The following is a 26,339-nucleotide window of genomic DNA, read 5'->3' on the forward strand; positions in this document are numbered from 1 at the left end:
CATTATATTGCGCTTCTCATACTGAGGCAAGAGAAAACATAATTAAAGGTAATGTTCCAGAACCTGACAAAGAATTTTCATCAATAGCGATTTTAACTAATGGAATGTTTTAGCCTGACATCGTCATACTCAGATTCTAGTCAGAATGTGAGTCTGATACTGCTCCATTGAGCTTTGATTATGGGGCGTGTTTCAACCGAATCAGGAAGGAAAATGCCTCTGCACTCAATTGGATAGACCTACAACCAATCAGAGCAACGGAGTAAGTTTTCATTCATGTTTCCGATCGACAAATGCCTTGATCGCGGTTCTCTGTTCCTCTTTTAAAATGAATGCGCTGTCGATATCTTCTATAACAGACGCGATGGCGGAATCTACACATGATGTTTCATAAACAAAGTTCGGCAGGAGCACGTTCACATAATCAATCCAATCAACTTGTCATCAAACACCATGTCTACCCTATCAGCATGAGAGGAAACATATATTCACTCTGTCAACTCACCTAACATTCCTTGACAGTTTTCAGCATCCCTCCACTCATTCTTGGCCTGTTCTTCCACAGCCAGGAATACGGTGGGAGTACTTTGGGTTCGGGCCGAATACCGAGCCCGGAGCCTCTCCTCGGACAGCACGTCAAATATGCATTTATTCTATCTGACTTATTTGTAAGTGTGAACTCGTGAAATCTCAATTCTCAAGCGGCTGTCGTCTTTGTTGTTAACGAATTCAACCCAAGCGCTCGTTGGTGACGTAGATGATTACGTTGCTCATCTGTCCATCATCGTATAAAGCCCGCCCTGACAATTTGATTGGTCCGAACAATTTTTGTTCGGGCATAATAGCTCCTCAACGGAGCGAGTCCAGACCGAACTTCACGAACAAAAAAATTTGTGGGCGGGGCTAAGTTCGGCTGGCATCCAGGCTAGGAATGTTTATAAGTCAAATTAAGTTGATTACCGAAAACCAGTAACAAAGGTTCCGCTATTCGCTCAGAACCCTTTCGAATAACTTGAACATCCTCTAACATTTGATCCTTTAAATTCTGAGCAAAAAATATACATGCCGCACAATGTGTCTCAAAATTAGATGATTTTGTTAATGCATCTGCCAATTCCTTCACTGCATTATTAAGATGCTGACCCGCTGCTATAATGTGTAAAGAGTCCTTTACCAGTCATTTCCCACACCCACTGAGTGTATTCACTTTATTGATTCATTTGAGCAGTATTAGTTTTTGAACTGACAGAACCAAATACCCCTGCTATTGACAGAACCAAATACCCCTGCTACGTTCGATGGCACAGACCCAGAGCCGAGAGACAACAGCCAGCGGAGGAGATGAGGGAGGAGCCAAAGTGGAGTGGAACTGACGTCAACTGGGGGACGACCGACGGAGGCGGAGCCGATGGATCCCAGTGTGCAGACTGCGACATCGCTGTCCGTTTCCCCCGTTAACTCTGTTCCCCCGTTAGTTCATTGTCTGGAATAGCTTCACTAAGCCAAGTTTCAATTAAGTACAATGCAGTAGAGTTTGAAAAGTCCTTATTTGTGCAGGTGAAAAGTAGTTCATCCATTTTGTTGGGAAGGGATCAGAGATTCACTAGGGAGCGCGGTTCAGAAGCTGCGCTCACGGTGCTTAATCAGCGATCTTTTCCCGTTTGCGTCTGACTGTGCATTTGAACGGCACCGCGACAACTCCCACTAGAATGTCCAGTCAGAATAATCAGAAACTGGAAAAATGGTGTCTGTTACCTGATGTCCATAGTTGTTCGTCTCTGGTGAAACTGATAAAAAAAAAACAAAAAAAAAAAAACAACTGTCTAAACAGAACAAACAAAACCAACAATAATCAGAGAGCTCCACATCCAGGCTGCCACCCATGCCATCTTGTGATCAATCCAGGTTCTAGTAACCTGCTGCGTTTTGGACCAGCTGGAGTTTGTTTATTAAGCATGCAGGGCAACCACCCAGTACAGCATTACAATAATCTAGGAACGCATGAACTAACTATTCCGCATTTATCATTGAGAGCATGTTGTAATTTAGATATACTGTATTTTTAAGATGGATAAAATGTGGTTTTACAGACTTTCAAACGAAAGATTGGTATCAAAGAGCACACTCAAGCTTCCTAGAATTGAAAGAGCAGCCATAGGAGTCCGTGACATCTGGAGTGATACTGTAGTAGTTGTTGCATGGTTATAATTTTCTCTCTAATAGTATCAGTCTTGCAAGTATAGAAATTCATAAAAATCATTACTGCTGTGCTGTTTGGAAACAAACATCCAAAGTTGAAGCTTTATTTCTCGTTAATTTAGCCACTGTATCAAATAAATACCCAGGGCTGTGTTTGTTCACAACTTACATCTCATCTTAGTGAATACACACACTGCAAACCGTGGACACGCACACCTGGAGCAGTGGTTTTTATTGCTGTGGCACCTGGGTGGCCTTTTAATGAATGAATGTTGACACGTCAAATAGACACAGCGAATTAAAATGAGTGCAAGCATTCTTATCTCTTCCCCCAATTACAACAGCACCATAAACTGCAGTGTGTGTTGCTGCCGGTTGCAGGAATATTAACTTTTATTTTTAATTTAAAGACATGCATAGTTTATTCAATATACCATTGTTAATGGTAATAATAAAAAGGTTTTTTTCCCTGCAAAACCAGAAACATACTGAACAGTGACTTCAAACAGAGGTACGTACTAAACCATAATTTTTGTATTTAGACCCATACATTTTTATATATTTATATTCAATGAGTGGTTTTTGCAGCTTGTTTTCAAAATAGGCTCCTTTTGGACCAAAAAAAAAAAGTAATGAAGTTATAAAGTAAAGACATTACACATCTTAATTAAACAAAACTGTTTTATTGCATTCCTAATTCAAATCACACCAGTTAAGTCAAGAGAACAACATACAAAGTTTAAGATGTTTTTAACAGTGTCTTTATAAAAATACATTTTATCTTATCAAGAGACTGAACTGACACACATCAAATCATTGGAGTTAATATGTTTTCCATACATTGTTAGCATGGGACATCAAACAACTGCACGCCACCAACAAACTTCAATTTCATCTACATTACTCATAGTAAGTAAACATCCGAAAGGAAATTCTGAGCGGCGGTTAACGGGCCGTAAGTCTATGTCTGCTGCTCTGATCCACCAGTCTGTGATATTCTGACAGTTTATCTTTCAGATTCTTGTACATCTGTAGACAGAGAAGCCAGAGAGCATCAAGAAGCCATACATGCAGAATGTCATCATACTCAGATTTCAAATTAATTACATACAGTACTTTCATCAAATTGCTTACTCATCTTTAGTTGAATTTCCATTATCATTTTATGTATAGGAGTGGCTTCTGAGGTTTAAGACCTGAATGTTTATAGTAAAGCCTTGAATGTTTTTTTAAGTACCTTTCCCAAAAAGTTAAGCCTGGACATTTTTTTTTCCCACAGTGAAATCACTCAGAGCTACAATTTAATCATGACTCTTTACTTTTAGTTAATAGTGTGGTTGGACAAGCGCAGCCCTCTGCGGAGAACCTAGCGTTATTTACTCTAGCATGATTTTTGTTGCGATTTCCTGGGAAATCCGAAATGGTGCAACTGACCCAAATGTCAACACATAGGTTACTCTAGGTCTGCTGTAATTTAAATGAGCTTTAATTGTTTCAGAACATCTACATTATGTGCTACACTAAGCCTAATTTATAAATCAGGGATGAAAAATTTATGTTTAATGTAATTGTAACAATTTACATTCTAACAATTTTACTAATCTGAAATGAAGCACTTTACAGATCATTAATTTATTAAATACACTTTTATGCTTAAAAATAAAATTCAGATGATCTCCCAGTCTGAGTCCTGCATATGGGCACAAACTACTAATATTTGATCTAATGGTTGGAAAATGATTTACATTTGTCAATTGCAGTGCAGGGATCAATGGCTTGGACGGACCACAGATCAAATAGCTTATGTTTATTGCATATATTATTTTATTTACACCTTAAGTCACCTTCATCTCTGATTATGACGCATGTAATAATAAAACTCCATCCATTTTGTCTACCTGATGGGGACACTTAATATTCAACAATCTATCATTGATCTGACTGTAGCACAGTCACTGTACTGACGTTGTTGTATGAGAACTGAACTGGGCGATGACATTTTTTGTAGAGCTGCTTTATAGATGAAATTAACTAATTTAACTGAACCAACACTGAACTGACTTCAGCTGAACAACAGCCGAAATGCATCATTTTCCTGTTTATCACTGTAAAGCTGCTTGGAAATAATCTGTATTGTATAAAGGTGACTTGATGTACTTAAATTTTGTTAATGCAGGTATGGTTTAGATTTTAGATCAGTCTTTATGTTAAACGGGTCAAGCACAGAATTAAATTAGTGCTGCTGTCAGATAACGAGTCTGGTGTTCTGTGTGTGCGGGTTTAACAAACAAGAACCGTGCAGAACTTTGCCCTAAACTCAGACAGACAGACAGACATATTAGAGGTGTAACGGTACATAAAACTGACGTCTCGGTTCGGTACAGTGAACTTGTGTCTCCGTCTTTAAATGAATTAAGCTTAAATTAAAAGTTTCTTTAGAATACTAAAGGTTAACAACAGGGCCCAAACTATTAGCCCAAATTCAGTTATTTTTTTAGATATAATAATCACCTCATACATTTTTTATGCAAACATGTAAACTGCACATAAGGAAGTTTTTGCAATAACTTTAAATTTAATTAAATGTTTTTACTCCAATTCGTTGCTGAAATATAATCATTTACACACTGGCTGTCATTTTCATGACAGATATTTTAAATAATCAAGACATCACTAACAGGTTAAGTAAAATATAATTAATATATAGGCTAATATAGTGCATATACGGACTAACAAGCTGTGGACACTGAATGACTTGCCTGAGGCTCTACGTGGGATATTGTTACAAGCTGTTTTACTGATGTGTTTCCGCCGTTGAAACACTGAGCGATTACACGAGATCTAATACGTTTTAGTAAGTTATACTGTATCTTTCAACATACCTTCAGATGTTCATTCATGTTTATTAGGAAGAGAGGACTGCGTTCACATGCACTGCTGTTTAAACTGAGGCGCCTATATGGTGATTTGTCACGCCACATTAAAGGGGTCATATAATGCCATCTTTGTACAAGCTAATATGATTCTTTAGGGTAAAAAAAAACCAAAAAAACGGGTCGGATGCGGTTTTAAGCACTGTGGACAAAATCGGACCCGTGCAGGACTCTGGTTTAAGTGCATGTGTCTTTAAATGATAATGAGCTTTGCTCACCCCGCCCCTCTGTGGGGTGTTTTGACAACACCACACGTGGAGTGTTGCCTTGACAACAGTTGAGGGTATATTTTGAAGAATGGCAGCGGGAGTCTCTGAGGACACTGTGCAACCGTATCAATTTGAGAGTCGGAAAACAGGACGTTTCTGAATGGTTGGTTAACGTAATGTCACTTTGATCTATCTTTGTATGTACTGGCAGGGAAGACTAGTGAGATACGAACTGTCACGAACTGAGCCGTGACGTGCTCATGAAGCGGGCAGGCAGCCAAACGCCGGCGCTAACATTCAAGCTGTTTTGCCGCTATTCTCCGTGTCATATCGCTTTCATTGCCGTTTGCTGTTCTATTACTGGTGCACTATTTACAATGTCATTTACCACAGTTTGCCATAATTGCCAGCTAGTATGCAATGTTGTTTAAGCTGCAGGGAAAGGCCTACCGGCATTCTTAAATAGCAAATGTTTGTGCATGATCCCAGGCATATATTACACGAACTATACATTGTCATTTTATCACCCATCTGTATTAACGTCTTTTGATTTCAAGTAATGAAAATATACACACTGGCTGTCAAACTTCTTATTTATTTAGTTAAAAGCTTTGTAATTACAACACTGTACATACTTAACCCACCACCGTCCCGATCTCCGGTTCAACTTCCTGGTTTCGCGTGGGGAAGCCGAGGGGATGTGCCACTGGGTTGAAATAGAGGGGTTTCGTGGGTGATGGGTGGGAGAAACCAATATTGCAGGGGTGTTTTTGTGTTTATTTCTTGTATGGGTTTTTCTCTACAAATGTGATTTTGGTGGGGGAGAAACGTTTGGTATATGTTTGTTTATGTGTTGTTTGTTTGTTTGATTTATTATTCAATTATTTTCATGTGATTACATGGATAATTGTTTTGTTACCAATGGGGCAATCTAGTGGGTGGGGCTACAGCTAATTTAAGGCTGTATTAGGCCCCATGGCCTCGGTAGCAGAGGGGCTGAGCAGAGAGAAAGAACTGTGGCATAGTAATGCTGGTGGGTAAAGTGTGCAGGGTCTTGAGAGACGTAGCCTGGCAACTTAATGCCTATTTATTTTCTTTATGAACAGTTTTTGTTTTGCATTTTTTTGACTATCCTGACACTGTAAATATTTGCACGTTTTGAAAATATAAAAGGAAAAATAAACAAGAGGCTTTCTAGAAAGCTTGCATCTTCCCTGACTCCGCCATCGGTCATTTTGCCACACGAACGCTGTGTGTTTACTGATGTATACGTTAGTTCATTGACAGATTGATGTTACAGCTAATGGTCATGAGTCATGACTTTTTTTTTTCCGGTAAATGTAGGCTTGTCCGTGATGCGTAACGTTATCTATGCAGTGTTGTTAGGTACAACTGTCAGGGCTGAAGCACTAACATTTTACTGATCTGTTTAAAAAATAACCAGTCTGTGAGACAATATGACAGTCATTAGGCACATGAACAACACATACTCAGACAGGAGCTAATACCTTTTTCAATGTTCTCGTTTATAAAGCAGTCTGGTGTGTGAAATGATTCGCGCAAACATGAAAGCATTGACGTTGATCGTGGGGAATATTCCCTTCCAAAACAAAACTCAGCCTCTGCGTCTTCAGCGGTTCGGATTTAGGAACATCAAAATGACTGCTGTGTTCGTTATTACACCCAAGAACAGAACACCACAATCGCTTAGACGCTATTCTGCTCCAGCGTATCAACAATGCGGACTATGATGACAGCTCGCTCACGAGGGTCTGTGTTGAAACGCTGCTGTCAATCAACAATTGTGGGAGGGGCGTCCGACCGTGTGACGTCACACGGTCGAACGGCTTGATTTGAGAGAGGGGAAAACATATAAGAAGATAAAAAAAAAACCACTGGATGGATTTTTATCATTTTATGATAGTTGTGTACAGGCACTGCCAACACACATTTCAGTACAACCAACTTGTAAAAGTGCATGTACCATTATATGACCCCTTTAAAGACCGTCAAAACGGCATTTATTGTTTGAATTTCGTGATAACATGGACAATTTAAAAAATGACACCGTTTCTTATCGAAAATAACACCACACAGAGCTTATTGTGATTATTGGTGGATAGGCTAGAACGCTGTATTCGTCTTGTACACACAAGACATGAACATTTGCGGGACGAATACGTTTATGGTTACACCCTTAATTACTATTTAATCAAATGTCAAGGAAGAAAAATTAGTTTTGTGACATAAGGTCAATTGAGGTCAACCTCAACAACAGGCCAGGGCTGGCCGGGGCAGGGAGCGTTCGGTACAACATGAGAGTATTGCGATACATACTGTGGGTGGTACATCACGGTTTTTCTGTTTGGTTTGAATACCGTTACACCCCTATTGTATATAAAACTTTTGTGATTTTATATTTATTCCATCATTTCTGAATCCCTTACTAACCCATCTAAATTAAGTTTCTAAACTTAAACAAGAAATTAACATCTCAGACATTGATAATTGCAAGTGAACAATGTTTCACCTTTTCATTGATCTGACTTTCACTGAGGCTTCGTAAGAGCTGGTCGATAGATGTATAAGGCAGCCACACCAGAGATGCTGTAGCTGAAAGCGGCCGCTGTGAGGAAATCAAAAGACAATAATAAATACAATATAAACATTACTGTGCTAAAGTTAATCACATAGAGATGTTTGACAAAGTTGCAAACATTTATTTTGCAAAGAATGTAATAATCCAGTGAGATATATACACACATATACACAAGTTTTTGCTGGTCTCTTGAGTTAATGCAGGGTTTATCAAACCATTCCTAAAAGCCCCAAAACACCGTACAATCCGCTCGGGATGTAACAAATACCGTTTCTGTGTTCGATCCTCTACTAGTCCCAATTGAGAATACTCTCTCAATCGCACTATTTATAGTAAAAAAAAGAATAATTAAGCTAAGCTTTTAATGTCCCATACATCAATATTTGAATGATTCATAAAAGATAATCGCTGTCTGACTGTCTGAGATCATGATTAGTATTACAGGAGACAGTGAATGTACAGTCGTGGCCAAAAGTTTTGAGAATGAAACTACTTTTCTACTAAACTACTTTTAGATCTTTTTTTTCAGTTGTTTCTGTGATGTACTGAAATATAATTACAAGCACTTTATACGTTACAAAGGCTTTTATTGACAATTACATGACATTTATGCAAAGAGTCAGTATTTGCAGTGTTGGCCCTTCTTTTTCAGGACCTCTGCAATTCGACTGGGCATGCTCTCAATCAACTTCTGGGCCAAATCCTGACTGATAGCAACCCATTCTTTCATAATCACTTCTTGGAGTTTGTCAGAATTAGTGGGTTTTTGTTTGTCCACCCGCCTCTTGAGGATTGACCACAAGTTCTCAATGGGATTAAGATCTGGGGAGTTTCCAGGCCATGGACCCAAAATTTCAACGTTTTGGTCCTCGAGCCACTTAGTTATCACTTTTGCCTTATGGCACGGTGCTCCATCGTGCTGGAAAATGCATTGTTCTTCACCAAACTGTTGTTGGATTGTTGGAAGAAGTTGCTGTTGGAGGGTGTTTTGGTACCATTCTTTATTCATGGCTGTGTTTTTGGGCAAAATCGTAAGTGAGCCCACTCCCTTGGATGAGAAGAGAAGGGCAAATTTTCAATTTGCGCAATTTGAAGGACAATGGAAATGCAGCTACAGAAACATTCAGGTGGAGCACAGACACTGTCAGGTGACTTTTACTCTTACCGATATTGCTTATCGATCCGGTCCTTTAACAGTATTCTTAACGGTTCTCATTCACATATATATATATATATATATATATATATATATATATATATATATATATATATATATATATATATATATATATATATATATATATATATAACCAGCTGTTGTCAAGACTCATTTGTGCATACAAAAATCTCACTGGAGTATTGCAATTAATGGCAAAAGGAATGTTTGGAAATGTAAAGTGATATTTCCTGACACACTACAGAAAATATATAAATAATTAGGGCTGGGTATCGTTCAAAAAAAATTCGATACCAATACCGATACCTTGATTTCGATACCGGTTCTTTACAATACTTTTTTCGATACCAATTTTATGAAATCCATTTTAACAAGATTACATAACACATTACCTCAGAAAAACTTTGGTTTATTTTTTTCAGTTTGACTCATGCTCCTTAGCCAGTGCACAAAGCAACACATTTTTTTTAATAAAGAGCTCATGCTCACCAAAGCTGAATTTGTTTGATCAAAAATACTGTAAAACTTGTAACATTGTGAAATAGTATTACAATTTAAAATCTTATTTGAATATATTTCAAAATGTAATTTATTCCTGTGATGTCAAAGCTGAATTTTCAAAATCATTACTTCAGTGTCACATGATCCTTCAGATATATGAAAACAGTTTGCTGCTTAATATTTTGGAAACTATGATAAATGTTTTCATGATTCTTTGATGAATAACATTTTCAAAAGAACAGCATTTATTTGAAACAGAAATCTTTTGAAACATTACACGTTTTAATGTCACGATTTGAATCACTTTAATGCATCCTTACTGATAAATAATTCTGACTAACCAACACATTTTTGAACGGCAGTGCACATTCAGAAGGTCATTATTGCAATATAAACACTGTCAGAGTGATCAACAAGATATATCTTCATTTACCAGTCGAAGACGGAGCAACTTTCTGCTCTCATGTTTACTCCGTGCACTGTCAAGGTCTTCATCATATTTGTTGTGGTACCGGTCTTTGCAGCAATTATTTTACCGCAAATACTGCATCGTGCGCTGTTGGCATCGAGCTTGGAGAAATGTAGCCACGTACATCGACTTTTCCACATCTTTAGGGTATTGTGTGTGGGTGCTCGCATCACATATGAGTATGTGCGCGGAGAGTTTGTGTGTGTGTGTGTGTGTGTGTGTGTGTGCTCGCGTCTCATATGAGTATGTTTTAGGTGTGTCGTTGTGCATTTCATATATATTTGTTTGAGCACTGACGTTGACGAGTTAACCCCTTAGGTATCGAAATCTGGTACCGAACAAGAAGTCATTTTTCGATACTCGATAGTATCGAGGCAATTCGGTCGGTACCTAAAAAGTATTCAACTCGGTACCCAGCCCTATAAATAATTGGCTTAAAATCGTGTGTGTGGATGCACCAATACCACTTTTTACAGAATGAGTCCAATACTGATACTTTTATTTTTAGTACTTGCCGATACAGAGTACCGATACCTATATTTTCATTGAATTATTATTATTATTTTTTTTATATTGGGCAAATAAACCAAAATAATATGAATTAAATTAGTTGGCTTATTAAACAGATATTTCCTTAAGTTATTTACATGCCTAATTATGCCTGTTAAAATGTATTGTAGGGGCCACTGTTACTTTCTCTTTTCATATTATTGCTCCGTCATATATTCTTTAATTTAATAGCACAGTGAATATTTAGAGCTGCTCCACAGCAGTGAGTGATTTTCTCTGTCATGAATGTTAATCTAACAAAAGAAAGACAGCAATAGGTTTATTAGGCTGCTGTCACATCAAGAGCTGCACGTATACAACATACTGTTACACACGCATTTTCTTCTCTACTGCTTACGCTCACTTAAGACATAACCAACTATGTTTCACAAGGATGCTTGCCAATACGGGAATTTTGACATTTTGAGTGAATTTCTCCATTAAAGCGTAAGAAAAAATGAAAGAGAAGTCGATTTAATAGGCTATCTGCACGCCGTCTTTCTGGGCACAAGCTTCAGATGTTTTGCGCACAGAAAACTGCCTGTCATGTAATTATTGTACAGTTTTCCTGTAATAATGTAGGGAACAGTTATGCATAACAGTTTATGTTTTTACTTGCACCTACGATTTAGTTTTACGCATGTGTGCTGAGTGAACAATCAGCAATCAAGAGTATGCACCAGAAGTGCGCTCTTTCTCTCTTAACATTAGTAATATGCTCCTCATTTTTACTTTCTTTGCTATTGCCATATGACCAAACTACAAACTTTCCAGCGATGTCTGTGCAAAAGGGATGTGCGCTCGACAAGCTCGCGCTCAATCCACTCCGCGTTTCGTTTATCTGCTTGCACACAGCAGCTATATAGGTTTAAATATCAAATTTGTTTAACCAAATTATTAATTCAATACATTTACTTCATAGACATCCTTCTATGTAATATTCAACAATATTATTGATCTGCCTGCTTTGACACCATTAAATGAGAACTGAGCTGGACGATGACATCACTGTTTTCTCCAGAACGGCTGTATGGATAAATTAACTATATAAAATAACACAGGGTTCCCAACTTCAAATTCAAGGGCCTTTCAAGGACTTTCAGGTCCAATACCCTCAAATTCAAGGACTTAAAGTAGGGACACATTTCAAGTGAGAGCAAGGTTACATCGTGTTACTGCAGGGCTCCAGACTGCGACCAATTGGTCGCATTTTGCGACCATTTTTCCTGCCGGTGCGACCAAATATTTATTTAGGTCGCGCTGGCGCGACCACAACGTTGCTGAATTGTTGAAAACAATTCGCTATTGTCAGCGAATCCAAACAAAATGAAAGCGGAACGAAAATGCGCTACTCCTTTATGCTTCACGGACCGTTTATTAGTTCGGACCAATAATAGACAGCGCAGCGCCCCGAACTTGCCTGTCGCGGGCCGATTTCGATCACGCAACACTGTTACTAGGAGATCCAGACTCTGGAGATCCAGTGAAGAAATCCATTGAATTCGCCTCAGAATAACAATCGCTGCGAGATCCAGTGAGAAACATTCCGATTCGGCGCAGAGTTCTCTGTTATAAACCATAGATATCAGATCAAACAGCGCTGACGTGCAAACCAGGAGAAACACTTACAGAAGGCTTTCAGTCCATAAATCAGCAACATTCACCATGGATTTAATGTAGTAACTGTAACCATAATGTGACAGAAATAGTCAAACGCTTACAAGTACTACTCATCTTTTTCCAGCACTTCAAAACTATCATATATAAATGTGATTTTGTAAAATTTTTGTCATATATACATTTTTAATGTGATGACCAACACATTTTTTGTTCCTCCTTCAAAAATTGTCTTATTTAAACACTTATTTAAAAATAATAAAATAAATAAATTACCATTGTAAACAGTAGGATGCTTATTGGCTATTTTCACACCCTAATATAAATTTTTTTCACTCGGTTTGCTTTTTAATTAATATTAAGACATTATGATTGATAATAATTAAAGTTAATTTCATCTACACCCTAAATTAAGCTTAGTGCTTTATTGTCAGCCCCAGATATTTTTTTGTAGAACTCCGGTGCTGCTGCCCTCAGATGTTAGTCTGGAGCCTGTGAACTTCAAATAAAACTGCACATTGTAATATCTGTACGTTAAGTATTTATCATTAAATAATTTGTCAGTATTACAGTGATTTTGGGGGAAATTTGAATAATTGCATTGCAAGCTGATTTAAGGTGTGCCCCTAAATTTTCTGCTTGCGCTCCTAAAATTTTCAGTCAGGGGCTACAGCGCTCCTAGTAAAAAAAGTTAGTCTGGAGCCCTGTACTGAGTATTCGCTGACTTTAGCTAGCTTCTTTGCACGAAGAACAACAGTGACGAAACACGTTTGTCTGTTTAGGGCCACTGTAGAAACATGGTGGTGCAAAATGGTTATTTCAATGTAAGTGGACACACAATGTATGTAGATAGATATGGCTCATTCTAAGGTAATAAAAACATAACGGTTCATTATGTAAGGTCTTTATACACCACTGAAAATATAGTTATGTATATTATATTGCATTTTTGTCAACAGATCCTCCTAAATATTACACACTGCACCTTTAAAATATATGAATAAAATATATGAAATATATGCTTTTAAGTTCTTGCCTTATGGGTTTACATTATCTTAACAAGCAAAGCAATTCAAGGGCGACAGATTATCAAAAATGTTTTATGTTTATTGTTTATTATGTTTATTTATTGTTTATATAGCAGCATGCTTAACATTAGGAATAAGCAACCTTTTTTACATATGTCCAACCTACTTGTACATACTGCTATTTGCAAAATTGTATTATTGTTAGTAAAAACACCCATGAATTGCAAATGCACTTTGTAAGATTTCAAAAGCAAATTTACATCTATTATTTGCAATCTTGTAAATAAGAACCTTAGTGTCTACTACAGACTGTTTTTGGTGAATTTCACCTGTCTAAAATTAATTCTCTATTGTAATGAATGGTTGTAATAGTATGCAGGACTCCATACCTCTATTCCAAAATACTGATGTCCCTTTCCAAGCAAAGCATCCACATAATCCAGCACAAGCTCAGCTGCACACTCCAGGTGATCATAGTTCAGATAGAGACGCAGCAGCGCTGCAGCATCAACTTCCTGAAAGAGAACCACAAACATCCTTTATGTTATACTAATAGAGAAGAGGGATAGCATGGAAATCACATCTGTAAACTTACAAAAGGTAAGGTAAAGAAAGTAAGTTAAAAAAAAAAAGCAATGCAGTCTTGATCTAGATTGATGGAGGTAAAATGTGTGAAATGGTACTCTTGGATTTCCAAAAAGCTTTTGACAGTGAATCATTCAATACTGTTAGATAACTTAAGTGTCATGGGTTTTTCCAATTATGGTGATTGCCGGGTTGAACTCTTATTTAACTAGGAGAGTTCAAAGGGTAGAACATTGATGGGATTCTCTACGAGGAAACAATTATTAATAATGGAGTTCCCCAGAGAAGTGTTTTAGGCCCTCTTTTATTCCTCCTATACATAAATGATAGGGGAGCAGTTTGTGATTGTAATTTGTTTTTAAATGCTGATGACTCTGCTTTACTGGTTTCAGACAAGGATGTCGGCAAAATAGAAGTGAGGAGCTACAGTATGTAAGACTGGCTAAGATAAACTTATTGCATTTAGGTAAAACAGAATCCATGTTATTTGGGTTTAAAAGTAAACTGAACAAGGTTCCTAACATGTCTATTAATGTAGCGGTATTGTGTAACATCAAACAGAACTAGTGATAATTATCTCGGTTGTGTCCTTGACAATGATTTAAGTGGTGCAAGTATGGCTATGAAAACTTTAGGTAAGGTTAATGCTAGGACAAAATTTGTTGCTAGATATGTTAGTTTTCTGGATAAACAATTTAAAATGACTGGCATCATGTCTAGTGCATCACCATTTTTAGTACCAATGCATTTCTTGGGAGTCTGATCAGTCTTGTGTATGGTTGGATAAGTTCTCTAAAAATAGTTTTAATATGGTTAGTTTTAGGCTTTAGTAGTTGATGTATGACACATGTCGATGTATTCCATTTTAGATGTCTTGATTGGTTACCTATAGAAAGCAGAGTAGCACATCTTAAACTAAAAATGGTATCAAGATAATCAGTAAAAGAGCTCCTACATATTTTAATACATATTTCTCTAGGGCAAGTGAGAAACATTGTTATAATACTAGGCAGCCTTAAAGTCTTATTTTAATATATTTTCCATACATCACCGTTAATTAATGCGCCAGTGGGCGGGTCAAAGAGGCGATGATGATAAAGTATGCTTTGATCTATGTCTGTGCAGGCAGCCTTGCGCTCATGTATTCATCTCTATATGCCTTGGTCACACTACTGCGTTCGAAAAGCGAAAGCTTCTAATAGGAGAGTAAAAACTCTTCCGCTGCAGCTGTGACTTCTTGTTGTAAAATTCAGCACAGATACTTCTAAAAGACAGCAACTTCAGTTTACAATCATTAATTGGTATTGTGAAAAAGAAAAAAATGTGTCAATATTCTGATGCATATTTTGTGGCTTAAAGAGGATTACGCAAGCCGTATGCCCAATACTTCATGAGTCTGATTACCTTATTTTATTGCAGAACTGCAAGAATACAATACAAACACCACATCACATTAAAGAGCATTAGAATTAGACAAATTGTCATGAAATTAAAATTTACCATATTTACTTTGTAAGCGCACATTACTAGTCTTCTGGTGAACAATTTATCCGTGCGAAAAAAATATTTGTTTGTCGTGGTAATCTAATCAAAATCTGAAATTTTCCTTCCGCTCTGGATGGGTGTTCCTTTTCTGATGACGTCAGTTTGACGGCTTGGATTGAATATCTTTAACTCCTCTTCAACATCAGTCTGCTATGAGTGAGGGATGGAGAGGAGGTGTGCTAAAATAAAACCCTGCCCTCTATTCAATATTCCGTTTCACATGGAAAAAATACGTCACAACGCTTTTTTTAATCTAAAACTTATATTTAACAATATTAAGGTTCAAATATTTTCATGCGCTTACTTTATGATGCAATCATCAATAATTTGATCAAATTGAAATAAAGGAATATGTCCAGCCAATAGACGATTATTCAAAAATAACTAGTTTAATCATCGCAAAGTAAGTCTAAATAAACAGTATTAAATATTGACAATGCAGGTGGAAATTCCTTTACGCTAATAATCGGAGCAGGATGTGACGATATGCGGACTGTGATAAAGGCCTATTGCATAATAGAAACCAAGAAGTCCAAACAGAGTCGTTTTGGCAGCTTGGTTTCAATAAAAGCTTGTTTTAAGATCAACAAATAAGTTTTGAGTTCTAAAACTTATAGAATGTTTCTATAGTACAATGAACTCTTCTGTCAAAAGATGAGGGAAAATTTTATGTCTTGATTCATAACCCCCTTGAAAGAAATAGACAGAGACAATTAAACAACGGTAATGGCTTTTCTCTGTCTGACTGTTGGATATAATGCTGAAAAAACAACAACAACCACCTTGTAGGCATTGATCAGCCAATCAGGCACTGGCACCCCATGTGACAGCAGCTTGTTGATGACACAGCGGTGATATTGAGCATTCTGTGAGGGATATTTCTCCAAATAATGAGCTAAAAGTCGCCAAGCTTCATCTGTGGCGCTGTGTGGAGAGAAATTCAGTTTAGGAAGACATGCAGCGAAGTTCATCGTAATGATAAAGATCAGAGAGTATTTTGACAAACCTGGACTCTTTAGTAGTAATGATAGTTGGCAGCTGATTGGCTGCAAGCCAGTTCCACACCTCTGTCTGGTCCTGATCACCTTTATATTGCAGTTTGATACACCTACACAGAGAGAAAAATCTGCACTTCAGAAATCTGAGGAAATGGATTTAAAATGTCCAGACACTGGATAGATCATAACGCACTTGAATGTCAGTCCCTCAAAGATGGGTGTAAGGGATAAGTTAAAGGTCTGACACAGCGTCAGGGATGTGTCAAAAAGTCCTGTTTGGACAAGCAGAGCAACCATCTCTCGTGAAGACGCACCTCCTGTAAGAGAAATAACACCAGGATTAAATTAACCTTTCAAAATACTTTAGTTGACACTCTTGAGCAAAATGTTCAGTTTGTGTGTGCAAGATAACAAAATAAAAATAAAAGCAGCAAGTTTAGTCATACGCTATAGTGAAACAACCTGATGGCACATAAAAATTTTAAAAGCATACTCTGTGAAAAAATCAGAAATGAGGGCATATTCACACCGGATCTTCATGTGAACAGTGTTTAGCAGTATTGTCTGCTTTGGAAGAAAATCTTTCTCCACTTCAATTGTCTCAGGCCACATTTCCACTTATTCATTGTGACAAATAAAATATATACATTTTATTTAAAAACAAAATTACAATAATAATAATAATAATATTTTTGGCTGTCTGAATTTCTTTGCTTTCAACAAACTCAGCGCTTGCGGACAGAGATGGAGTTTGTGAGGGGCAGCATGTACTACACATCGAGATCACGAGCTGCTCGCATGCAAATGAACATAGCCACGCTTCATTCTGGAAAAGCAATTGCGACTTAAATGGTCACAAAGTAGAGCCCGGATGTAGTTTTGAGATTGTGTTTATAGTTAGTTAATATTTAATTGTTTCATAAAATGTGCCAGAAAAACTAATCTGTACAAATGACAGAATGTACATCTATTAAATTATATTGCCTTTAATAAATATTTCTGAAATGACCATCTATATGTATTAATATGTTGAAAAAGACTTCAATAGGATGTACTTTCTGACAACAATAAAACTAACACACCACACAAAGATCATGTGTGTGAGATGAAGATGGAATACACATTAGATAAGTGTGATTACCTGCGATAGCTGCTGAGGGGGGGTCCTGTTGAGCTAACGTTAGACGACTCCGGGCAAGAACATATTCTTTCTCCAAGTCTTTCAGCTCAAGAATGTCAATCTGTTGATTTACTGTGATCACATGACAAACAACTATAAAACGTGCAGCTTTTAAAAAATAAGGCAGAACACTAGATTTTGCTGATAGCGATAAAAAAAATTTAATAAAAAGATGATCAGATTAATAGACCTATTTTAAGATCTCTCTTTATATTTTGATCTCAAACATTTCATAATGTGATCCACAGAGAGTCAAGGACACATTAAATGGTAACAGCTCTCCGTTTGTGGAGGGCATAAATTGAAAGACTTTTGGACTGATTCATTAAGAGAAATCATACAATAAAGAAACGTGAGTTTTGAATGACCAATATGACTCATATGATCATATTTAGGTTTTAAATGGGGGAAACAAGAGCATAGTCCACATAATCTTAGAGGGTGTTTTTGGGAAGAATTACCTGGACTTGCAGCAAATTCACCATCATAGTTCCTTTTTGGTGATGTGCCTGGTCGTTCATACTATCAAGTCATAACATATATTAAAATACATTATGATATAATACATTTTACAATTTTATATTATAGATGTATACACATACAGTACTGTGCAAAAGTGTCTAAAAAAGTATAAATGATTCACAAAAACTTTTTTTCACATTTTTAAGGTGGTTATTTATATCCTTTACTTTACCAGTAGAATGTCAATTTAGATTTCCAGACATTCCTTTTGTAAATACTGTAATCATGCATTGAGATGTTTTTTTTTTATGGATGAACCCTACAATAGATGTATGACCACACAGAGACCTGACTGCACCAAATTAATCTAGGATTACTGAGAGAAAAAAAGTAGTAATTGAGACAGTACCAACTCTCCTGGAACATTTTAAAAACTGGACAAATTTATCTAGGAAAACTGGTGCTGTTTTAAAGGCACAGGGTGGTTATGCAGATTACTTATTTGATTTAGGTAACTGTTAATTGCTAAAAAGTATTTTTATTTTATTAAGTAATAAAAAATTTTTTTTTACATCCTCAATTCACACAAAAAATGTTTAACACGTCTAAAATGTTTGCTCTGTGAGTTTACAAGTGCATACAAACAATGGTGTGTATACAATGTGTCCAAAAACTACATGTGTAAACACTATTTATTTTCATTTAAAACAAAGAAAAAAAGATAGAATCATTGCACTCAACCATTTTTTTGGGGTATGTGGATCCGTAGAAATAATACTTTTAAATGAAAAAACAAAAAGATATGCACTCGCTTGTCTTCCTTTTTAAATTATATATATATAAAAAAAAAAGATTTATGCAACAAAGCACATCCGGGATCATTCAATTCAAATGAATTCGTTTGAGTTGAATGATCCAGATAAATCATTTAAAGTATATATATATTTTTTTAATAATTTAAAAAGGAAGACAACCGAGTGCCGATTTTTTGTTTTTTAAATTTAAAACAAATAGAAAATTCTTACTGAGCTATTCTAAGCACTCCACCCAAAGAATTGAAAAGGTTTTGGATGCCTACCGCTGCTCCAGAAGAGGGCTGCACAATCCAAGCATAGTCCGGATGAACAAGACGCAGGCAGTTGAGGGCAGCTAGGTAACAGTTCACCTGTTTCTGGAGACCACGGAGAGTTCGCACCTCTCGGCCCAGACGCATGCCGTACTCAAACATCACTGTACCGGCTTAAACACAAACATTTTATTGTTAGCTTAATGACCAATTTCTGGCTGAATCCTTGAAATATCCCTGTACCATCAGTTTTACCTTTCCTATAGTTGTGACGATTGATATGAAAAGCATATAGAAGCTCATAATAGTTGTGAGTCATGAGGTCCACAGCTCTTGCGCGAGACTCAATAATGCTGACCACCTGAAGAACACAAAGCACAAAAAATACAATGGCTTGCTAAAAATACAAGTAATAATGAAGTATGTAGTTTCTGTGACACTAATGGCATCCAGCAGATGAACAAAAATACAGCATATTTTGCAAACGTCCCCTCCGCGCTTCCCTCTGGCTCCACCTGCCACAGTAGACACACCAAACTCAAGATTTAGGTTGAGCTGGAAAGATTACGGCTATGAGCAGACCACGCTCAATGTTTAGATGGTGCCTGGGAGTCTCAATGTTTACACTTTTGGGGAGATAAACCCACAAATGGCATACTAATAGTAGTCAATGAATGATAAACTGAGTTAAGAGAATGTATTTTAACAAACAATACTACAACTTTAAAGACAAAGGGTTTAATAATAAGAAATCCAGTGAAGGTGTTTTTGGCCAGTTGAACTGACCATATTAGGTGATGATCTATCTGCTTTTATCAAACTCAAACTAAAATCTTATTCTACTCAAACTAATTAATGTTTAAAATGGGGGGGGTCTATTTCACTGAACATCAGTTGTATTAATATCAGTAATACTGACGTTCATTAATAAATAGATGCCATTAAACAAGTATTTAAAATATATTGTCTTGATGTCTACACTAATTTGGAGATTAACTGTGAAATTTTACATTATAAAATATATTAAAAACGTAAGTGTTTTTGAATGCGATTAATCACAGAAGAAATGTGTGATTAATCTAGTTAATTTTTTTTAATCGATTGACAGGACTCTGATCTATCTATCTATCTATCTATCTATCTATCTATCTATCTATCTATCTATCTATCTATCTATCTATCTATGGGATAATGTAGAGCGAGGCGGTTGTTATAGCGAATACAACCCCGACAGGCTGATCAGGACCCCAGAGGAGTCTTGAATCAGCCTGAAGGGGTTGTATTGATTGTATTGTATTGACAAAATATTGATTTAAAAAAGGAGTTTATTGATTTAAAAACGATTGTATTGCTTCCGCTAAAGAAAATAGTCTGTTCCGTCTCTACGTTAGAATCCTGTGTCCATAGCAACGCTCTGTTTTGCATGGCAACGGTGTGTTATACTTAGCAGTGTTATAATGTAGCATTCTACATTAAAATTCAACCAAGCCAAGGTTCGACATCTGATCTAACAATTTTCTAATCATATCCAGTTGCGAGAAATATTCCCTTTTTTTGGTACATTTTTTGAAAAAAATATTTTGAGGGTTTTTTTTTTTACGGCTGCCTCGATGGAAATGTATAACTGTTTCAAAAAAGTATTGTCTGGACCTCCGCTGAAAAGGAAATAGAGACCGGACCTCTTGGAACCTTAATAGAATACCCCTGATCTAGACGAAGTTTGAGCATTGAGACATACGCAACTAAGATCATTCAATAAACTCTGCTCTTTTATTATCATCACTTCATCTCCTGCTTCTGCTCTTCTCATCAAACTCTCAGGCTGATAGAAGGCTGTTAATAGAGTCTTGAGTACCAGACAAGACTTTCTGTTGACAGGTTTGCTGGGTTGCACACATCATTTGACAAGATCCGGCGTCCGGGGCTGGATTTGATATTTCTAACGTGGAGATTTCATCCGATCTAACAGTCTGTTGTCAATACATTCACTTCTTTTAATCACGATCAATCGCACAAAAGGGGTCAATTGTTTTAACGCGTTCATTTTGTAGTCATTCGCTATATCCAGCAAAGCAAAGCATGAGATCGAAGGGTGATTCTCACAAAACTTAATTTACTGCAAGCTTTTTTCAAGGTAGATTTAGGTGTCTTTACCAAATGATATAAGGAGTCCATATAATTCATACATTTATGCACACCAAAGCACCCATGAGAAATAAAAATGAAAAATATTTTCAGAATTCAGCCTGTAACAGCAAAGAGCTTAAGGTCATTTGCGCTACCGAACAGAATCATGTACATAAACTCCCGACTCCCAAGATCATCTAATTGGTATTACGTTAATGACGCAATTACACGTGCTTCAGTTTATCATTTATTTGCATTCAATTTTAACGCATTAAGAATTTATTAAATCGCATGTATTAAATGTCATCAGCCCTATTTTTTTTGTGAATTTTATTTCGATGTCCGTTTCAAAAACTTGTCTAACAGGGCCAATGCAGTTTTAAATACCTAGAAGGCACATGTGTGAGTAAGTATTCTGACCTACCTCATCATGTAAATTAACAAATGAGAACTGGATAAGATCCCTGAGTTGAGCACGCTCGCACAGAACCACCACCAGCTGTCGGAGACAGTCCAGCTGCCTGCAGACACACACACACACACACACACACACACACACACACACACACACACACACACACACAGAGAGCTCAAGTATTTACATTGAACTGTGGATAAGAAAATGATGTCATTACACAGTACCTGCTAGGATCAGGGTTTTGTGTCAGGGCCTCATACGCCTGAATGTTGTGTCCAAGATCCAGATGATGCTTGAATATACGAGTCCACAGAGCAGCCTAAAATACAGGTCAGTTTCTTATTAATATTAAATGGAGATAGACATTTTCAAAATGATGTTTGCTATATATCACTATGTATGAGAAGCTGACATATTCATTATATATTTTTATGATTTAACCTTTTAACAAATTTTTGAATAAAATGGATAAATCTACAAGGAAAATTTGCATTTTAGGTACTGTGACTGGTAAGTTCTTCAACTAGTTCATTTTCAAAGGCTGTAAAAAAAGGCTGTGTTTAAATTTACAAATTTTCCACACTCTCATCTGCGTCTTATTGCACATGAATGGTTTAAAAGTATTTGAATGAATGAGTGTGTGATCATATAATGAAACACTAGGCAAAGGATGCCAGGAAAAAACGAATGCTGCGTTAAATATTTTTAATGCATAAAAAAAAAGAAAAAAAAGAATGTGTTAATTTTGATAGCCCTAATCTAATTTGATAATTTTTTTAAACCACATAACGATCTAGGTACGATCATAATGAAAGGTAGTTATGCCATTTTAGGTTCAATCCAAACAATCCATCAGACAAAAAACAACAAATAAACAAAACAAATCAATAAGACAGGAATACACTATTTAATTTTTCTTGAATTAGTCACTCAAAACACAAAGTTGTTACCTGGCTTCTCTCGTCATTGGCAGCTTCAGATATGGCCAGCGTTGCCAAATTGATCACAAGCTCAGGCAAACAAATATCCTCCAATAACCGTAAAACCTAAACAAGTAAACAATTAGAATTATTACATGCCCATTCAAATGCTGAATGATAATTTTAACCTGTTCTGTGCTTCTAGCAGACGCTTTCCTTGTTGTAATAAAGTAATCGTGGGGCGGTCGTGGCTGTCTCCTCATCTGAACCTGTGAGTTTCATTAAAAACTCTTCTTTATCCACCTCAGTGGCTGCTTCCTGGAAACACTGCAATGCCTAAAACCACAAAACGCACATCCACACATGACAAACAACATCTGCAAATAGGCATCATTTCACAACACCTCTTTTGCATCTAGAAACAACTTTGTGGACTGCAAAGACGAATTTCCATTACTACATCTGCCATGTTTTGAGCATTGGAATGTCTATATAAAAAAGGCCACTGGCTCTTTAAAGTGTTATTTTTTCCTCCCATTCATGTATTTATGTGTGGAGTGGACAGTTTCTGCCTTGTGTAGTGTCTGGAGTAAATTGCAGGAAAAAATAAACAATTGGTAAAAGAGCCAAAAGGCTGTTCGCCTACGCTTGCATGCATTCCAGAGAATGCAAACAGACATTTGTCTCTTTTAACAATTGTTTAACAATTCTAGCTTCAGAAGCATCTGCTTTCATTACGGATTCAAAATGTTACTGAAACTTGGGGTGTACTCACACTAGGCGATCTAAACCGTGCCCAAGCACGTTTGAGCCCCAAAGTCTGGTTCGTTTGACTAGTGTGATCACGGTTTGCTTAATCGTCCCTGGCCCGGTTGGAAGAGGTGAGCCAGAGCATGGTTCAGTTGGGCTCCGGTGCGGTACACGTGTAGTGTGATCGCTAACCGCACCAGAGCACAGAACAGGGCATAACTGTCATCATTACGACAGCAGACATCTTCTATTACTATTGGATACTACATTTTTCAATTAATTTTTATTAAATCAAGTATATTTAAGCTTACAACGGGTCTGGTTCTCACCTTGATGAACAGAAATTGTAGTTTGTGAGTAAAGCTGCAAATTCAGCTGCCTCTGTAATAATCTTCTGCAATTAAACTGTGCCTAGTGTGAGTACACCCTTAATTTTAACAAGTTTTGGTCTTTTCTCATTCCGGTTGACATTGCGTGATTGTACTTGCAGTAAAACAGCAGGAAAATAGCTACCCTGGAGAGTCAAGAATATGGCAACTAAGTGAAATTACTTGCATTTACATTTATACATTTAGCAGACATAATTTCAAGCTACACATTTATAAAGGTCATACATTCCCTGGGAATCGAATCCATGATCATAGTGTTGTCAAATTATGCTTGGTACCTAGAGATTAGTTTTATTATTTTTTAATCTAAATATAGAGATTTCCTTACAGAGGCCCCATTGGTCATGCATGGATTTTCTTACCTTTTGCCCCTCACCACTGGACAGATAGCACTGACCCAAAACAAAACGATAGGATCCCACATTCACCTGGCACCAGGACCCAACTAATCGAACATATTCCTGTAGAGAGGCAGGATGCAGCCACAGTGAAAGTGTTACAACATTTTTAAAAAGATAATAAATTCCTATGTTTTGGTAGAGCAACCGCATTCCATATTCTGTTTGCAGGCTACACATCCAAGTTAAGCTGTGTTCATCTATTAATTATCAGGGAATAAACACTAAACAGCCCCATCAGTACAGTCACATTTGTGCCCTAATTGAGGTTTGAATACAAAGTTTGAATAATTTTACTTTACCAATTTACCAACCAGAACTTGTTTGACCGGTAGAGTGATGGATAGAGAGTGAAACAGAGACACTTTTAGAGAAAACACGGTCTGTGCAATGTAAACTGGAGGGGAAGTTGGTCAGCTGATTTATCTGAAAGACTGGAGAGATTGCTAACTTGTATAGCCTCTTCTGTATTATCAGCACAAGGAAGAGACAAGTGTAATAAAATAAATGCAATTAACAAAAGATAAGAAACATAACTAACACCACTAATAAATGAATACCATGAATGATAAAGGAATAAAGTGCATAAGATGCATAAAATACAAGTGATTAAGTTGAGTGTGGCTTTGGAAGAGTTATATTATCTTACAGAAAGATTGTTTCTCTGAAACTAATAAGGTGAAGTACCTTATTATGCATCAAACAAATAAATGAAAGATTATTTATTAACGATTATCAGTATATGATTTTCTAATTTACATTAGAGATAATATAGCTGATGATAGTTAATCATAATAGTCCAAAAATCACAACATGAGCTGTGACGCGTTTACCAATCACTACATTACTTAGAATCCTTGAATGGGCCAAAGTAAAATAAGTAAAAGTGTAAAGTAAAAGTGCGTCTGTTTTTAACGTGTCTTGACTGCCGTACAGTCTCTTACAGTGTGACATGGCTTCCAGTGAGGATCATGTTTGTACAGTCTGGCAAGGAACAATCGTAAAGGACTATTATAAATCTCAGTGTGTCCCACAGCGATCTGTCACACCATATTAAAGAGCGCCAAAACAACATTTATTGTTTGAATTTAATAAAATTGACAATTTTAAAGTTGAGACTTTGCTTCATATTAAAATGAACAAAGCCTTTTGCAATTATTGAATGGCAGGCACGCTACAAATTTTCTTAGGTTGTTCACGCTGCGCATCAACAGAAAACAACAGAGACTAAAAGATTTTAGATTTAAGAAACCATTTTACCAAAAAATCGATAAATTAATATTGTCAATCCAGTGTCAACACAAATTAAATATTTTACTGTTGTAGCTTATTCACGTTGTGTGCATGAAATGGACGAACACAGTCAGTTTTGTTCATGTTTATCCCATCGGAGAACCACTAAATTAAACGTCTGTTTTCAGTCACTGATTTCGACCCTCCAAAACTAATTCGGCTCAAATCAGAAAATAGTTATGCAATGAAATGTTCGGCTGAAACAGCTGATTTATACTCCATGACAACAGTCCCTTAAATGTTGCATTTTTATGAAGACCATGTGCAATCTGTGAAATTAGATATGTATAATTTCATACTGGTTTCTCACCTGCAGTTGTGCATATTGGCAGTTTCCCATCAGGCATTCAGGAAAGAGGAAACTGGGATTGCTGGGCCAGCTAGTACAATGATGCAAGGCAAATACTGAACTCGTGAACGAGCACCACCCAGATACTTTACAAACAAGAACGGTCTGAATATATCAAATGTCCAGTAGTGACATCAAAAGTGCTGATGTACTATGTCGATAATAAAAAGAGAATCAATATTCGATACGCCCAACTCACTGACTGACAGGTGATTGCTTAACGCTCACGTGCAGAGGTGAGCATGAGTGTGTTCTGAAGGGAACTTGGGGCATGTGGCGGTGTTAGACTGTCCTTGTATGACGCAACATTTATTTAAACAGTTATATCTTAAGGGAATGTGAAGTTTCAAGACAAAACATTTTAATTGAATGTTCTGAATTATGTTTTGAAGTTGAAAATAAAGTTAGTTGAAAATTACTTGACATTTACAAATTCTAATGATAAAAAGTAAATAAAAATTAAGAATTAAGTATAAATTTACCATTTGGATAACACTTTATAATAACTGCACACTAGTTTTAATTAGTTAGGCATTAATAAACAGTTAATCATAAAGAATTAATAGACATAAGTAGTT

At 36.6% G+C, this 26,339-nt stretch overlaps 1 protein-coding gene across 2 annotated transcripts in view; it reads right to left on the reverse strand.

Moving 5' to 3' along the window:
* Positions 1-2,862: 2,862 nt before the first annotated feature.
* nup160 (nucleoporin 160) overlaps positions 2,863-26,339 on the reverse strand; it is a 69,402-nt gene continuing 45,925 nt past the window's right edge. For both annotated transcript variants that reach the window (XM_084396353.1, XM_084396352.1), the window contains exons 20-35: positions 25,723-25,792; positions 24,084-24,182; positions 22,798-22,918; positions 22,613-22,707; positions 21,887-21,981; positions 21,669-21,765; positions 19,373-19,478; positions 19,130-19,290; positions 18,051-18,111; positions 17,551-17,661; positions 16,603-16,726; positions 16,418-16,519; positions 16,194-16,335; positions 13,671-13,796; positions 7,872-7,967; positions 2,863-3,228 (exon numbers count right to left, since the gene is read on the reverse strand). In XM_084396353.1, the coding sequence (XP_084252479.1) occupies positions 3,145-3,228; positions 7,872-7,967; positions 13,671-13,796; positions 16,194-16,335; positions 16,418-16,519; positions 16,603-16,726; positions 17,551-17,661; positions 18,051-18,111; positions 19,130-19,290; positions 19,373-19,478; positions 21,669-21,765; positions 21,887-21,981; positions 22,613-22,707; positions 22,798-22,918; positions 24,084-24,182; positions 25,723-25,792 (1,690 nt within the window). In that variant the 3' untranslated portion in view covers positions 2,863-3,144. The remainder of the gene's footprint in view (positions 3,229-7,871; positions 7,968-13,670; positions 13,797-16,193; positions 16,336-16,417; positions 16,520-16,602; positions 16,727-17,550; positions 17,662-18,050; positions 18,112-19,129; positions 19,291-19,372; positions 19,479-21,668; positions 21,766-21,886; positions 21,982-22,612; positions 22,708-22,797; positions 22,919-24,083; positions 24,183-25,722; positions 25,793-26,339) is intronic.

This window comes from Rutilus rutilus, assembly GCF_951802725.1.
Source record: "Rutilus rutilus genome assembly, chromosome: 23".
NCBI lineage: Eukaryota > Metazoa > Chordata > Actinopteri > Cypriniformes > Leuciscidae > Rutilus > Rutilus rutilus.